This window comes from Meleagris gallopavo, chromosome 9, assembly GCF_905368555.1.
Source record: "Meleagris gallopavo chromosome 9, MGAL_WU_HG_1.1, whole genome shotgun sequence".
Lineage (NCBI taxonomy): Eukaryota > Metazoa > Chordata > Aves > Galliformes > Phasianidae > Meleagris > Meleagris gallopavo.
The window spans coordinates 14,036,872-14,052,230 of NC_139412.1; the positions used below are offsets into that span (position 1 = coordinate 14,036,872).

Here is a 15,359-nt window from a genome sequence, read left to right on the forward strand (position 1 = left end):
GACAGATCTCCATTTCTTTAGCCCTGACTACAACAGGTTGCAGGAACTTAACTAACTGAGAAGAACTAGAACTAACTGAGAGCACTACACTTTTTTCAAATGTAGATCTGCCAGAATTCCTTGTGCTGGTAAAGATAGGTCTGATGCAAGTAGCAGAAATAAAACGTGAAGCAAAGTGTTTAATAAGTACCTTTGCCCTACTTCGATATGGCTACTGGCAATCAGGATTTGAATGACACTTTGGGCCTTTTGGGAATCCACCAGTAAGCTGCAAACAGAGTGCACTGGACAAGGAGTCTGAACTTGGTGGGTTCTGATACCACATTTTCCATCACAGTAGAGTCAGTAGTACCTCCACTTTATCAGCCTCTTCCTCTGGGTTTGACAGGCGCTCATTAGGACTGATAATATTGGCAAAAGTTCATGTTAATTGCATTTTGTTTTAAATGTGAGCTCTGATTGCCTACAGCTCCATTCCCTGCAAAGCAAAGACCTAGGAAGAGAGTTCCCTGTCTCCTTTTTCTGCATCTTTGATCCTCTTGTACCTGATTGAGACCCATTTGAGAGGATTTTCCATAAACTTAGCTGATTTGATTTTGACTGAGTCATTTCTTGGCTTATTTCCTACCTTTTGTAACATTTCCATTAAAATCTTGAGTTGCATTTCAGGTAAACGTGAGCATTTCTTTTATATACCAGTCATTCTTGTATTGCTCAGGGTATTTTTTCCATTATTATTACAGTTGTTACAGATTGATTTTAGCAGATGGCTGTATTCCACTGGAAGTTCTTTGTAAGTGTCGATCTCTTTTGGGGACTGGGTTACTCCAGTGTTTACATTTCTCATCATAGTGCAAAGGCCTTTTCTCAGGGAGAGATGTTGCAGCCAATGATTTGAAAGTAACTTTGTGTAGCTGTACAAGTGCAGCGTGCTCTAAGCAGAAGGAGTAGCTGGGAGAGAGACATTCATGCTTGCTGACATCCTGCCCATTTCTGTTTGTTTACTCACCATGTCAACTTGACTTTTCATATATTCCAGAGGAAGATGGAGATCATTCTCCTGCTGCTCAAGCCTTGGCCCAAGCAAACAGCATTAATCTTGCAAAAAGCATGGTGAACATTTACACAACCACAGAGAGTGAGTAATGCTTTTCTTTCTGCAATTTAGTTTAAGTTTCTTGAAAGCAATATATTATGTATGAATTTTGCATCCTTGGTGCTTCTGTGCTATACTAAGCAAGGAAAATGACATATTGTTTCATCATCAAATTAGAGAGCTTATAGTACCTAAAATTAAATTCAAGGCCAGGAAATTACAGCTAGATTGATGATATGTCACTCTGTGCACAGCAAAATGCAAACAGGCTTCAAACGGTTGGCAAGAATCTCATCTCCTCTTCCACCACTGAGTACCATGGGACCTTTATGGCAGCCTCCTCAGTGGATCAATCAGACGTGGCAGACCTTGCATCCAGCATGCGAGCTGTGCCACAGGCTGCTGTCACACGCTTGCTTGGGCCTATTTGGGCCTTTCCCAGAGCAGCCCCAGGTTGCTAGCCTGATCTCCTCAGCTACCAGCTGGGACACACGTTATGTTGGCAGTTCCTCTTGGGGAAACCAAGAGAAACTGAGGAGAAGGCAACCAAGAAAGCAGCAGCAAAAGCTGAAGAAGCCCATGGCCAAGAAACCTGTCTGTGCCACCAAGTTGTCCAAGAAAGCATCAGTCAAGGGAGAGGGCCTGAAGGAAGGCAGCAGCAGCCTCTGTGGCCAGGAAAACCAGTACATGTTCCCAGAAGAGGAAAGCTGGCAAACTCAAGAAGACAGCTATAAGCATGCCTAAAAGCAAACGGGTATGGCCAAGTATGCTGGGACTGAGTTGGGGAGGTTGGGGAGGCAGTGTCCAGGGTAGGGTAAAGCAGCTTAGAGGAAACAGTAAGGCCAGTTTAAGTCCCTGTTTATGGGATGGAGGTTATTGGGCTGTCACAGGCAGCCGGTGCATGGGGCATGCTGCATTGACCTGTGTGCAGCTGAACCACATCGTCCTGGAGCTTTGTGCAAATTATGCCCTGTCATATGGTGCAGCGATGCAAGTCAGAAAACACGATGGCTCAAAGCTTCAAGTCCCACATGCACTGCCATTCAGTGATGTAGTCTTCATGCAGATGACAAAGATCTTAGCCTTTCCCCATTGCAGCTTATTTAGAGCCACAAACCTCATCCTAGGAAACCTTCTACCGAGTTGCACTTGTTTACAGTATAACAAATAGCCTGCAGAAAAGGCTATTTAACACTTTACACTTTAGACTGTTGGAGATATCAAACAGCCTTTTGGCATTCTGAACATTGAGTAGTGTATCATCATGGCTAACCTCAGCAACGGTGTATATGTGCATATGTCATCTGAAAACAAGCCAGTCGTTTTGGAATGAGATTAGTCATTGAGGAAGTTACTGAGAAAAGATAAATAAAGAGCAGAGAGGCCTTATTTAAACATTTAAGCAATTCAGTAGCCATCTTTTTTAAGTTGTTGTGGAAGTTGATACCGTTTTGAAGCTTTCTTTTTTCTTTTATATAACAGACTATTTCCACCTCTTTGTCCATCTAGCAGTATGTTTGAGAGGTGATTGCAAAAGTGAAGTTATAGGTCTAAGTATTTTACAGCTCGTTTGGACGGGGAAATATTGTTTACACATGCTATGAGATGGAAACAAGAGTGTGTTTGGTTTCTTTGACGGGGGGCGGATCTGCGTGCTTTTGTTTTAAATTAAATCTACACAGCTAGAGGGTGCAGAGCAAAGAAGTTATACGTGCTTCGGGCAGTGGATAAATTGAATTAACCACTAGAGGGAGTTTGGACACTCCTACTGAGGAGTGAAAACACACTGAGTAGCTTTTACAGCACTAGCTAGCCAGCAGTCTGTGTCCTGGGGAGGGCTCACCTTCAGTGACTGGTGACAGAGCTGGAGCAAGTGCCTCCCACAAGCTTTTCCTTCCTCCTTGTGCCTTTAAACAAACAAACAAACAAGTGACTTTCTTACATCTTCCTGACTCTGACAATTTATCTTGATGCCTCTTTTCTGTTTGTACTTACAGCGTACAGTAAACCTCTTTTGATACCTCATCAATTTCTTGAACCTGAAAGAGTCAAAGAACTGAGCAGATCCTCTCCTCTCCTGTTGTCTGAGGTAGGATAGATACCAGAAATGGCTGAAATAATTTCCCCAGCATCCCTTAAATAGCAGTTGGGTGCATGAGAATCTTTTTCTGGGACACTGGCAGTACTTGCTCTAGAGATTGCTTTGCTTAGGTCATAAAAAAAAAAAATGATAAAAATTATAAAAGCTGTAAGAAAAAAAGTCCCTAGTAATCCACATCAACCTTTTGGTCCTGTAGGAGTTTTGGTTTTTCCCTCTGCCTCAAATCACAATGTTACGTGCCCTTCCCAAGAGTCCAGGTGGTTTGGAGGCAGTTAATGATGACGTTTGCTGCCGGTCAGAGGCAGTGCCTCTGGGGAGATTCCCTGCACTCCCCTCCGCTCTCCTAACCTGCTTGCTGCTTCATGGGACTCTGCTGATGTATTGGTTTTCCTCTGTAGTGTTGGGAAGTGCTTGTACGGCAGAGCATAAAGATGCTTTTTATTTTCTGAGCAGACAGAATCAGACACAGCTTCGGAAATCAGCTTCCAGTTTAGCAAGCACAAAAAGACTCCTAGCGTTGGCAGCCACTCCTCTGACATGGCATCTGTCTCCTCGGTAGGTATTTAATGTGTATGTTTTGCTAGAAAGCATTTCTCAGTTGGATGCAGTGACGCTGCATTTAGGCTGATGTGGATGACGTGGCCTCTGGAGTATCACATTGCTTTCTGCATGGTACTTGATTTAAAAGAGCAGTGATGGCTAATTACCTGCATTAAAGAAGTGTCTTCAGGTTCTATCTCAAATTAGAAATCCTCGTTAGGTCCTTGTTAGACAAATTCAGAGTAAGAGGCAGCCTCTTCTCCAAAGTGAGGAGCAAAGTGTGCTGCAGCCTGGAAGAGAGGAGTGGCCTTTCTTTAGGTAGGGGAATTACACACAGCTATTGAGTGGCTCTGAGAAGGCTGGGGCTGCAGACTGGTGCCCTCTGCAAGCTTCTCCTTCACTTAATCAACAAATTAAAGGAACCTCAGAATTTGATAGCAACAGGATGATTTAGAAGTTCACCTTCTAAGGAAAGCTGACGAAAGCTGAGTGCATTTTTTAGGCAATTTAAAAGGATTCCTTAGAGACAGTGTTTTGTGGGGGGCTGTTTAAAAGTGCTTTAATTTGCTGTATTACCATTATAGGTAGCTCCAAAGTGTGTATGTGAGACTTAAAGAATATATGTGAAGAAAAGCTTGTAGGAAGAGGTCAGGAACGTAGGTAAATATGTTATTTAAAAAGCTTTAGCTTGGGGGTACATCAGTCCTTCTACTCTGTAGAATCTGGGAGCTATAAATGAGCTTTTTTGTCTAAGTGACATAAATGTTTTTGAAAATCTCATTTAGAATTCTCTGTTGGGTTGAATATGACGCTTGAACTCTGATGACATGAGAAATGTATCTCCTCAGATTGAGAGAAGATATTTAGCAGATTCTTATAGGTTATCGTAGCATTTAATTCAGAAAGAAAAGGAATGGGGTGGGACAGAAAAGAATTGGGTTAATTAGTAGGAAAGTTTTTTGATAAAAATTCATGATTGTACCACAGAAGAGTCCCAAGAAGTTTAATTATTTGCTTTGTAAACTGCATTAGCTTTTATGGTATCCCATCTATAATTGTAAGTGATTGGTGCAATAGAAAATTCTCATGTTTTTGGAGCTGTATTGTATTTCCTTTTCTTGACTTTCTATTAGAGAAAGATTTAAAGCCTTGGAAAGAGAAGCTCAAGGCCTTTGGGCTAATCCAGTTTGTTCTGGGAAAGCAAGTGGCTCTTGAGTGCCTAGTTCCTGGTTCATACCTGAAGAAAACTCATTTTCCTCTGCATTTGTGACAGGTGTATTCCCATAAGCTGTCTCTGGTGGGACAGCGGCTCTTCAGGACAGGGTATATTTGTTTCTGTTCTGTACAAATCTCTGCACTTTGTGAGCAAGCAACAAGACAGTAATGGTCATTTTTTTTTCTATATTTCCAGTCTGATATTGTTCTTAGTAGCCTGTTTTTAAAACTGAACGACAATAGGGTGACTATCTCTACCATAAATAATAAGTGTATGTGAAGATAGTTAAAGTTCTCTCAATATATTTTTAGTGATGAGACTGGTTCAGAATAGCAGCCCTTAGTACAGGTAGCACCAGGAAAGGGATAAGACTCGCGTGCTCTTACTAGTGATATTTAACTGTTTCCCAAAGCTTTGGGCACTTGGGAAATCAGTGCTTCTTAGTCCTGTTATAGGGTATCGCATCCTTGTGAGACTTTTATTCGGGTCCTCAAACCCTTGCTTGTGCAAGCACAGCTGCAGATGTTCACCATTTCTGTATCAAGGATGCAGTAATACTTGAGGACAGAGAGAGCAGATTATTTCTCCAGAATGCACATCTTGGTCCAGAAAACAGATCAGTAAAGTGCTTATTTCAGTGGTGTGATCTTTTTCTTCCACCTGGCAGGTGAGTGGCAGTGTGCTCAGTGTGTACAGCGGCGATTTTGGGAGTGTGGATGCCCAGGGTACTGTGGAATTTGCACTAGACTATGATGAGAAGAACCGTGAATTCCAGGTTCATGTGTCCCAGTGCAAGGACCTGGCTGTTGTGGATGAGAAGAAAGACAGAACTGACCCGTGAGTGATATTTCACTTTGATTCCTCATGACTTCTCTGCTGAATTTTGTGTTCTGAAGAGCTTTCTTTTTTTTCTTATGAATTTTCTTGTAAAATACCATCTTTTCTTCCTACCTCTAAACTTCTGGTGCATATTTACTGCTGGGTGTTTTCTAGCAGTAACCACTAACCTTCTTGTTGGTTTTAGAGCCACTGACATCAGCAAATATGTTGCCACAGACATATATCTGAATAAGATTGAGAAAATCTTGCTCACTACAGGAACACTTCCTTTTATCACTGAAATATATTCTCTATGTAACCATGTGAAACTTGGTCTCCCCATGGTGAATATACTTTAATAATAACTCTGCTGATGTAGACACATGTTTATGTGGAAAGAAAGTCTGAAAAGAAGCACCATTATGAGACACAATGGTAATTGTATGGAGGCTAGTGATCTCTGTTTTAAAAGATGATAAAAATAACTTGAATATAAACTTTGAAAAGGAGAGATTTATAATCAGGCTTCTTGAGACATTCCACCTCTTCTAATTACACCCAGATTTTCAATGCACAGATTTGCTGTAGTTACGGGTACGTCAGAAAATTGATATATGTCCTTGCTGGCTTTCCACACTGCTTAGAGAACTGCTTGTTCTGTTCTGAAGGTTGGTGGCATCCATCCATCCCTAGTGAGATTTATAACTTCACATGCAAGACAAGTTAATATCCCAGCAGGTTTCTCAATTAGTTCTGCCCTTAAAGAGTCAACTTGTTTCCATAAATTCCATGTCACCATCCAGAAGTCTTGCTTGCTTGGCAATACTGAATAGCATTCAGCTGTTGTTTTTGGTTTTGTTTTCCAGGTATGTTAAAACTTACCTGCTCCCAGACAAAGCTAGAATGGGTAAGAGGAAAACCTCAGTGAAGAAAAGGACTGTGAATCCTGTTTACAATGAAGTGCTAAGGGTAAGGACACATACATGCTCTGAAAGCCTGTTGTAGCAGGCACCTATCCCTGCTCAGGTCTGGGAGAAGCCTATCTACTGGGCTCCTTCTCCTGTCTCCTGCTGCGCTGCTCTTCCCTTCGTTTCATGAGGGCAGAGATGTTGAAAGTTTTTCTGTACTCACTTGGGTGGCACCCAAGATTTCTATGACAAAACTATACAGTGACCTTTGAAGAAGATACCTGTGAGCCTGTGCTGCTGTCAGAACAAGGAGGTATTCTTCCCTTCTCTGGCTGGTAGTTACAAGACATGGCACTATTAGAAAATGTCCTTATCCTGTGATCTTACTTATCAAAGCATGGAGGATTATTTAACAATGCCCAAGCCTGTGTTAATAATTCTTGAAAAAACGTTGTTTCTTGATGAAGAATGAAGCACTGAATTTCCCTGTGCTCAGCAGAAAAGCATTGTCAGGCTCATGGAAGCTGACTGTCAGGCTACAGCACAAAAAGAGATGTTCAGAATAGGGCCAGTTCTTTAGAGCATGTGTGGAGTAGGTTTAAGTGTCTTAGAGCTAATTCAAGTTTTTGAGTAGTATATTTCCAGTTGTGAGAAAAACTGGAGAAAAAAAAAAAGAGCAACCTAATTTCTCTTTCTTCCTCTAGTATAAAATAGAGAAAATGGTATTGCTGATCCAAAAATTGAATCTCTCTGTTTGGCACAATGACCCATTGGGACGTAATAGTTTCTTGGGAGAGATAGAATTAGACTTGGCCAGCTGGGACTGGAGCAACCGAAAACTCAACTGGTATCCACTGAAGCCCCGGGTAAGTGCAGCTCAGCTGCAATTCTGTTTCCCAGCCCAACCCCAAAGCCTTTAGGAGTGGCAGAAATCCTTCTTGGCTGCTTGAGCCGTGCACTGTTAACTCAAGGCTTTTCCTGCTGAGCCCCATCTGCCATGTCTTTGGTGTAAGTGGGCATTTGGCTGGAAGCCAGTGGTCCCTCAGCTGGGACTTGTATGCTCTAGCCAGAGGGAAGGGAAGACTCCTCGGAGATCTTTGGCTGGTGTGTAGAAGCCCAGATTGTGCCTAGGGAAGCACTGGAAACACCCACAAACCCTAGACTTGTTAGCACAGTATTCAGTGCTCTGAACACAGGCCTTCTTGGGTCTTACTTGGTGACACTTTCATAAATGTGATCTGACACTAATCAGCAGAAACTCTGACATGGCTGCCTCTCTCTCTTCTCACGTAAAAGACCATCCCTTAAAAACAGACACCAGAGTACCAGGTGATGCAGTTAGGTATGCCTTGACAGTAAATACTCAGGTGCCACTTTCTGTAAAACCGGTACAGCTTCTTGCCTGCTCCTGTGTTCAGAGGTCTGACCTAGGATCCCTTTTCATAAAATAAAGGCTTTCAGAAAAAAGGTGATTTTGTCCAACTGGACATTTCTGGAAGGGCAACCATGCTCTGAATCCTGAAGCATTATGTTCCAAGGGACTGAGTTTGAGAACAAAGTCACAAAGTAGCCCTGAGAATAGACTGTCCCAGCTATAAGAAGAAGAGCTTGTCTATTTGTCCCTCTGTATTTGAATCAAAAGCTGTTTGCCATGCTGTGTTAACACAAGCCCTTGTTTACTCATAACTCTTTCTGTTTCAGAGTCTTTCTGCTGTTAATGGTGTGGATCATCGAGGAGTGATGAATTTGTCTATTAAGTATGTCCCTCCAGGAAGCCTAGGTAAGATGTATTTCATAAATTAAGAAGTATTGCCTGTATATTGGTGTGTAGCTTGTAATGCTTCATCGTTTTGTGGGCTGGTTAAAGAGTAATCTCATTAGAGCAAGATCGTAGAGATCAGCACAAAGGGACAACCACAGTGCTTGACAGCACCATCTGCAGATTACATCTGTTTTTCACATATTGGATTTACTGGGAAACTGTACAGAGAGGAAGGGCTCAACAAGCTTAAACTCGCCAGCTGTTATGGGCACTATGGGGTGTTGTGATGCTCTAGCAGCAGCACAAAGCTCCTCTTATTTGTGGGACAGGCAGAAGGTTGGGTTTCCCCAAGTAGTTCCTTCTCCTTTCCTGCATCAGTGCATCACTGGCAGGTTGTGTCAGGAGCCCCCTGCAACCGTGATCATGGTACTGTGGTGCCCAACAGAGCACAGCTCCAGGGGAGTGGTATGCAGAGAGGTCATAACACCGCTCCCTCGGGTCCCTGGAGAGAAAGCTCATTGTCTTGCTAGCTATTGCTGGGACTGTCATGAGAGCTTTCTGTTGTACTAAATGGCAGGTCCCAAGAATCCTCCCTCTGGCGAAGTTCACATTTGGGTCAAAGATGTCAAGGACCTTCTGCAGTTGCGTCCTTCTGGAGTTGACTCCTTTGTGAAGTGGTAAGTGCCTATTTTGAAATATCCTCTTGGGCATCCAAATGATGGAATTAGAACCCATTTTTTAGTGTAAAATGTCACTTTGGGAAAGAAAAAAAAAAAAAAGAAGAAAAAAGAAACCCTTTTCCTAAAGCAGGATCTGTTAAGCATCCTTCCTTTCTAAGAATCTTTGCTTACAAAATTGATTTTCTTGGGAAAAGAAAGTTTACTCAAAGGATTATAAGCATTCCCCATTAAATGTACAGAGATTTCTTATGTTGAGACCCAATTACTCCTTACTTCAGATCTGAGGCCTGTTTAGGCCCAGAAAGTTTGTAGAAGCTAATGAAACCCCATGTGATATTTTACACTACTTGCTGTATTTTTTTTCCTCTCAAAGCTATGTGCTTCCAGACACGAGTAAGAAGAGCTACCAAAAGACCCGAGTTGTAAAAAGAGACACAAACCCTGTTTTCAATCACACTATTGTGTATGATGGCTTTCATACAGAGGATTTGAAGGATGCTTGCGTTGAACTGACTGTGTGGGATCATGAAAAACTAACCAACCATTTCCTTGGAGGAATCAGGCTGGGCCTTGGGACAGGTGAGTGATTTCCTTTACATTAAATGAATACCATTATACTGCTGCTGAGCCAAGTGGTATAATGGAAAGTTGTTGAGCATTTTGCTGTTAGGGAGAAACCAGATATGGAGAATAGCTGTTAAGGGGCTTCATAATTGCACTGTGTCTGAGATGGAAGGAGCCCTGGTACTGTGATAGTAACCCTCTGTTCCCACATTTTCTGCCATGTCAACTCGCAGGTCTGGCAAAACTCAAGAATCAGTGTGGGTCCAGCAGAGAATTTTCCTGCTGTTGCAGGAAAACAAACAGCATTGCAAATCAACATTATTTTGCTGTTCCTCAGTGCAGAGTGCTCAGAGCTGAAGACAAAGAACTTGAATGCCATGTGGGACAGCACCACCTGGTGACTCTGTCCTCATCTCCTTCATTGAAATACTTCAGTAGCAGGAATAACTAACATTTGGAAAACAGAGCTTGTTGCAGTGGTTGTTCTATCTCAGTCATTACTGAGACAACATCAACAGTTTGGAAATTGAGTTGTTCAGGTGTAAATTAAGGTGTAATTATTTTTTAAATTACTTCTATTAGTTTAGATTATTAAGTGCTCAGAGAGTGCAGCAAAGGTGCCATTTGCTAAACATCCTATCCTAACTTTCAGTGTACCTCATGCCTAGCTTTGACAGATAGAATGTTCATCTTTGTATTGGTAGTAGGAGATGTAAGGATTTGTAAGCTAGCTATACTTATTGTTAAGCAATAGGGGTCTCTGAAAGATGAAAGACAAGCAGAAGATTTCAGGGTGGGGGATGTAATAAAAGGTAACTTGTTCCTTGAGGGTGTCAGGAAGAGCCTTATTGTAGCTTGAAGATCTGCCTTGCAGGTACTCATTTATTGGATGCAGGTACACATTTATTGGATTTGACTGTGTGATCTCTGTTTTCAATCTCTAACGTCACCAAGAGAGATGTGAACTAACCAGTGGGAAGTTCACATAAAAACACCAAGCCCAGGATTAGTTGTGATCCAAATTTAGACTTTTATCTAATTTACAAGTAGTCGGCACATGGGAATTTGGTTGGAAAATCAGTTTGGAATTAATATACGCACTTTTACACTATCATATCTTTGATTCCCGTACAAATGAAGTGTAGAGCAAAATACCTGTCCCTATTCACAACAAATGAGGGGGAATGCCAAACCTTGTAGACCTTCTTTGCCACATCAAAAAATTGCAGTTTTTTTTGGACTTGAGCCCAACCTTGTTTTCCTTGCTAGGTTATTTTTAGGATTCTTGTGTTTTGTGGCTTTTACACTGAATTCTGGTGTAAAATGGAGATCATTAGCAGAAGAACAGGAAGTGATTACAGTGCAACTTCCTGACAGGAACTCAGGACCTTTTAGGTCAAGACCCTACCTGCAGCAGTTATACCTTAGTACTTTTTTTTTGTATGGAGTGGAAGTTCCTTATGCAGCTCCCAACATTACCATCTCCTCGTTTTTCTTCAGGTTTGAGCTATGGCATCCCTGTGGACTGGATGGACTCAACACAAGAGGAGGTGGCCTTTTGGCAGGAGATGATGTCAGCTACCAATGAATGGATTGAGGGGTTGCTGCCACTACGCTCGTTGGCAGGGAGGAAAAAACTGAAATAACCTACTATGTGTTCTAGAGCAAGGCTGAACGTGTTTGTTAGATATAGGAAAGTTCCTACCCCAGGGACCATAGAGACCATGGGGCTGGCAATCGTATGGTTAGTAAGGCAGTTCATGGGCAGCACTTTGGAGATGTTAAATGTTAACTATTTGTTCCCTGACGGAGGACCTGGAAAGTGCCAAACTGATGCTATACTTGATTTTGAAAAAGAAGAAATGTTACCTTTTTATTTAATGGATGTATTTGAATCCATTAAGCACTGGCAACATCAGCAGGAAAGAGGAAATCCAGATATTTATTTATTTTTTTATTGTTTCTTGTACTGTTGTGTTTTTTTCTTAATCCATGCAGAGATGTAGTTGTACTGAAGCTTTGCTATGGTATTACTCATATTTACCTGCAAGTGGTACACTTTGTACTTTATGTAGAATTGTTCCAAGTCACCAGGCAGCACAGTCTGAGAATGAGAGCTTTGCATTTGTCACTGATGGCAACACATCTGTACCATGAAAGAAATTGAGATCCAGGGTAAATCTAAAGAAAGAGAGGACTGTTTGAAGCAGAAAATGAAGCAATCCAAGGAGGATAACAACCAGGAATTCAATATGTTAAATCCTTTCTGCTTTAATACAAGAGAAAAGAGATGGTCCTGCAGCTAGTAGGATTTTGCAATCAAGAGCTGCTTTCCTAGCTTTCCCACAGGCTTCCTCAGTGACCTCAGGCAAGTTACTCTATTAAAACACAGTTTCAGTGCAATATAAATTGGAGTGCTTGCCTAACTGTAAAATAACATTACACTGCTAATGGACCTAATAGCATCTTTGAAATGCCTTATGTGCAAAACATTTCAATATAAAATAATGATCTAGGGAACAGTCTCGTGTTAGCCTGGCATAATGGGTCAGGAAACATGGTCAGAACTGCAGTGGAACACAGGAGATCCTGGGAGAGGTAAGCAGGGAGTGAACGAATGCCAAGGGAAGCTGCAGAGCTGAGGCCTAGGCTGACCACCTGCCTCCATGTGTCCTGCTCCCCTTCTTGTCTGCCTCTCACCTGATGCCTGTCAGATAGTTGTCCAGAGCTGGAGCAACCTTCTTGTCAGTAATTGCAAGAGTTTTGTGTCTGGCACACGTTAACAGTGGTAGAGTGATGTTATGAATGCATTTTGAAATGTAGCTCCGTGATTTGTACTTCGGATGTACATATTGTGATTAAATAGAATGTTTTTCTTTAGTCATCAGCTGGTCTCCTTGCGCCTGTCTTTAGCATTGTCTGAATAATGACATCACAAGCAAAAGAGGTGTTACATTTTATCATGCCAGAATGAACCTTTTTTGCCCAAGGGTAAGTGAAATGTTGTGGAGAAATATATATATTTTTGTAGTTGTCCCACCTTAGATTTTGGTTCTGTGAATATTTTGATATTCTTTTATGTGTCGATTTTATTTTTTAACTCAAATAGCAATAGTATCCAGCTGAGCAAAAATGGTTCTAAATAAATGAAAGAAAACTTTTATGGTTAAAATAACAAGAGTTTTTCATGAAATGAGGACACCTGGGAGATAATCAACAGCTGTCACGGCAAACAACAAAGATTATGTTTTTGCAATTGGAGAAAGATAATACTTGAAAATGTACTGGTTATGGTATGAAAGCACTAAGAGAAAGTCCATAGGGCAACAGAATTAATTATTGACTAACCTAATGAAGGACTTGATCTATATAGCATGTCAACCCAAAGAGACTTTATATGGGTTCTAGCCTGGCGTCACTTGTTCTCCAAGGTTTGCTCCTTTAGTACCTCCACGGGATAAAATAGCAACCTGTAAATATTTATGCATACGTATAAGAGAACTTCCCCAAAGAGGCCTCCTTGTTGCTGGCTGGTTGCAATGAGTTACCTGCAGGACTGCTGCTCTCACCCCAAATGTTTCCTTATCCCACAGTGTTCCTCTCGGGGATTTCTGCTGTACCTGCAGGTGTGGATGGTGCTGCAGGAACCTCAGCCCAGGCAGGCCCAGCTCTTCCTCCGGAGGGTTTGTCTGACTGCTTTCCATTGTGAGCACAGAGTCATCCCTCCTGCTCCTCCTCGTGTACAGCAGTTGGGACGAGCACTGCTGTTACACAACTAGAGCTGGAAGTGTGTGTTTGGTCTTTCAGAAAATTAATGTCTTTTTCACCAGTGGTGCCAATAAAGTGGATAAAGGGTGTCAGTGGCCCAGCTTCGTGCCGGAGTGGTGGCTGCTATGGACTTGGCCCAGGATTTTGTGAGCAGGCTGTTTCTGTATTCAGACTTCTTTGAGGATTTTTGTTAATCTTTCAGTAGCTTGTTTATTTAAATTAAGCCCTGATTAACTTAAGGAGCTTTCTTTGGCATTTAATGGTTTATCAGAATAAAAGATTACACTGCCAAATCACATATGCATTTGCAACACAGCTGTATCTGAGGCAGTAAAATTTGCCATGTCTTATCTGTTTCACTTACTATGCAGAAAGCACTTTATCTGGGGAAAAAAAACCACACAAAACTAAGGCACTTTTATTGTCAGTGACACATGGGGGAGTGGAGGAGCTTGTGAATATAAGGTTAATGCCTGCTTGCGTGTGGCTTACGATGCTGACATTTGTTGTCTGTGCCTGCTGCATATGTAAACTCAGGGCCATAGGCTTACGATAACGTGAGTTTAATAGTAATTAGTAAAAAAAAAAAAGTTGAAATATTTCTGACTGTATTTACTAGTTCTTTGTAGAGTGGGTTAAGCAGAGTTCTTTAAGGAGATATATGAAGGTATAAGACTAAATGCATGTAGTGACAGTGTTTTAAAACTCGTTTCTAAGACTACAAGCAGGCAAGTACCAGTGCTGCATGTTCCAGCAGGGATCCATGCAATGCAGCTCATGGGGTCGAGTCCTGTGGTCACTGATCCCTTGCTGGGTACAGGGGCTGGGCAGGCTGATATGTTGCAGGATGGTACATTCAGGCACAATCTGCTTAAAATAAAAATATCAGTGTCTGCAGTTGAGCTGGGCAGCTACTTTCTATGAATGGTCTGCATTTGAGAGTAAATGTGCTTCTTTTGAGTTTATACCTTATCTATATAACTTTTTCTTTGAAATCTTACAAGCAAGAAGAGAAGGCAAGATTCTGAAAAGTATTTCTTCCTCCTCATGCACGTATAATACGCTGCCTGTATGTATTCAAAACTTTCATATTGCAGGTATCAAAGTATCAAAAATAAATTGGAAACTAACTAAAGAAAAAAATAACTGCTGAATCTTGAACAACATCCAGCGAATGAGTGTCTTAGAGGAGATGGAAAACAACTGGTTGAGTTAATTATCCATTACTAATATTTGCTCAGCTCTATCCTTTACCAAGACGGAAAAAAAAGAAATACTGTGATGATTCAGGGAGTAAATTATGCTGCCTGAATAAAACCAAGTGGTAACATCTATTTCAATAAGATATACTGTATTTTTGAAGGCTTGTCAAATTGATTCAAAAATATATCAAATAGAAAACCTGAATAAAGAATCACTTCCATTCCTGATAACTGCGAGTGTGTGTATTCAGCACAAAGTTGGTTGGTTAGTTTGTATTATTTGGCCATTTTGTACTTGTATAGCTTCCACAGATTAATATTTTTTTTTTACTCAGCTGCCTGTTTTCCACCCATCAGGTGTCATGATTGTCTGCTACTATTGTTCCAACAGATGCTTGGGAGAAGTCCCTCGCTGTGTTGCCACAGAGGTTGTCAGAAGAGATTGGGATTGCAAAGATGCCCTAAGATATGTGTTACTGGAGCTGCTCACTCAGCAGCACGCTGCACAAGATATTACTGATGCGTAGAAATCTCCCAGAATAGAGATCTCTTCCCATGGGATCAGCTTGGAGGATCAGCCACTTCTCCCTGGGGATTGTGCTCTATGTAGAGGCACCTTGTACCTTCAGCTTTGCCGTGAGGAACAGGGTATCAGCGAGGGGCTGGCTGAAGTCCCTGTGGACACAAGGGCACTCTGAGTGTG

General features: G+C 41.6%; 1 protein-coding gene across 3 annotated transcripts in view; it reads left to right on the forward strand.

Moving 5' to 3' along the window:
- LOC100541464 (synaptotagmin-like protein 2) overlaps positions 1 to 12,573 on the forward strand; it is a 32,698-nt gene extending 20,125 nt beyond the window's left edge. For all 3 annotated transcript variants that reach the window (XM_010715385.4, XM_010715384.4, XM_003208449.5), the window contains exons 8-17: positions 1,040 to 1,138; positions 3,094 to 3,185; positions 3,651 to 3,752; positions 5,621 to 5,790; positions 6,639 to 6,741; positions 7,385 to 7,546; positions 8,382 to 8,460; positions 9,020 to 9,119; positions 9,496 to 9,701; positions 11,187 to 12,573. In XM_010715385.4, the coding sequence (XP_010713687.1) occupies positions 1,040 to 1,138; positions 3,094 to 3,185; positions 3,651 to 3,752; positions 5,621 to 5,790; positions 6,639 to 6,741; positions 7,385 to 7,546; positions 8,382 to 8,460; positions 9,020 to 9,119; positions 9,496 to 9,701; positions 11,187 to 11,332 (1,259 nt within the window). In that variant the 3' untranslated portion in view covers positions 11,333 to 12,573. The remainder of the gene's footprint in view (positions 1 to 1,039; positions 1,139 to 3,093; positions 3,186 to 3,650; positions 3,753 to 5,620; positions 5,791 to 6,638; positions 6,742 to 7,384; positions 7,547 to 8,381; positions 8,461 to 9,019; positions 9,120 to 9,495; positions 9,702 to 11,186) is intronic.
- The last annotated feature ends 2,786 nt before the right edge of the window (positions 12,574 to 15,359 follow it).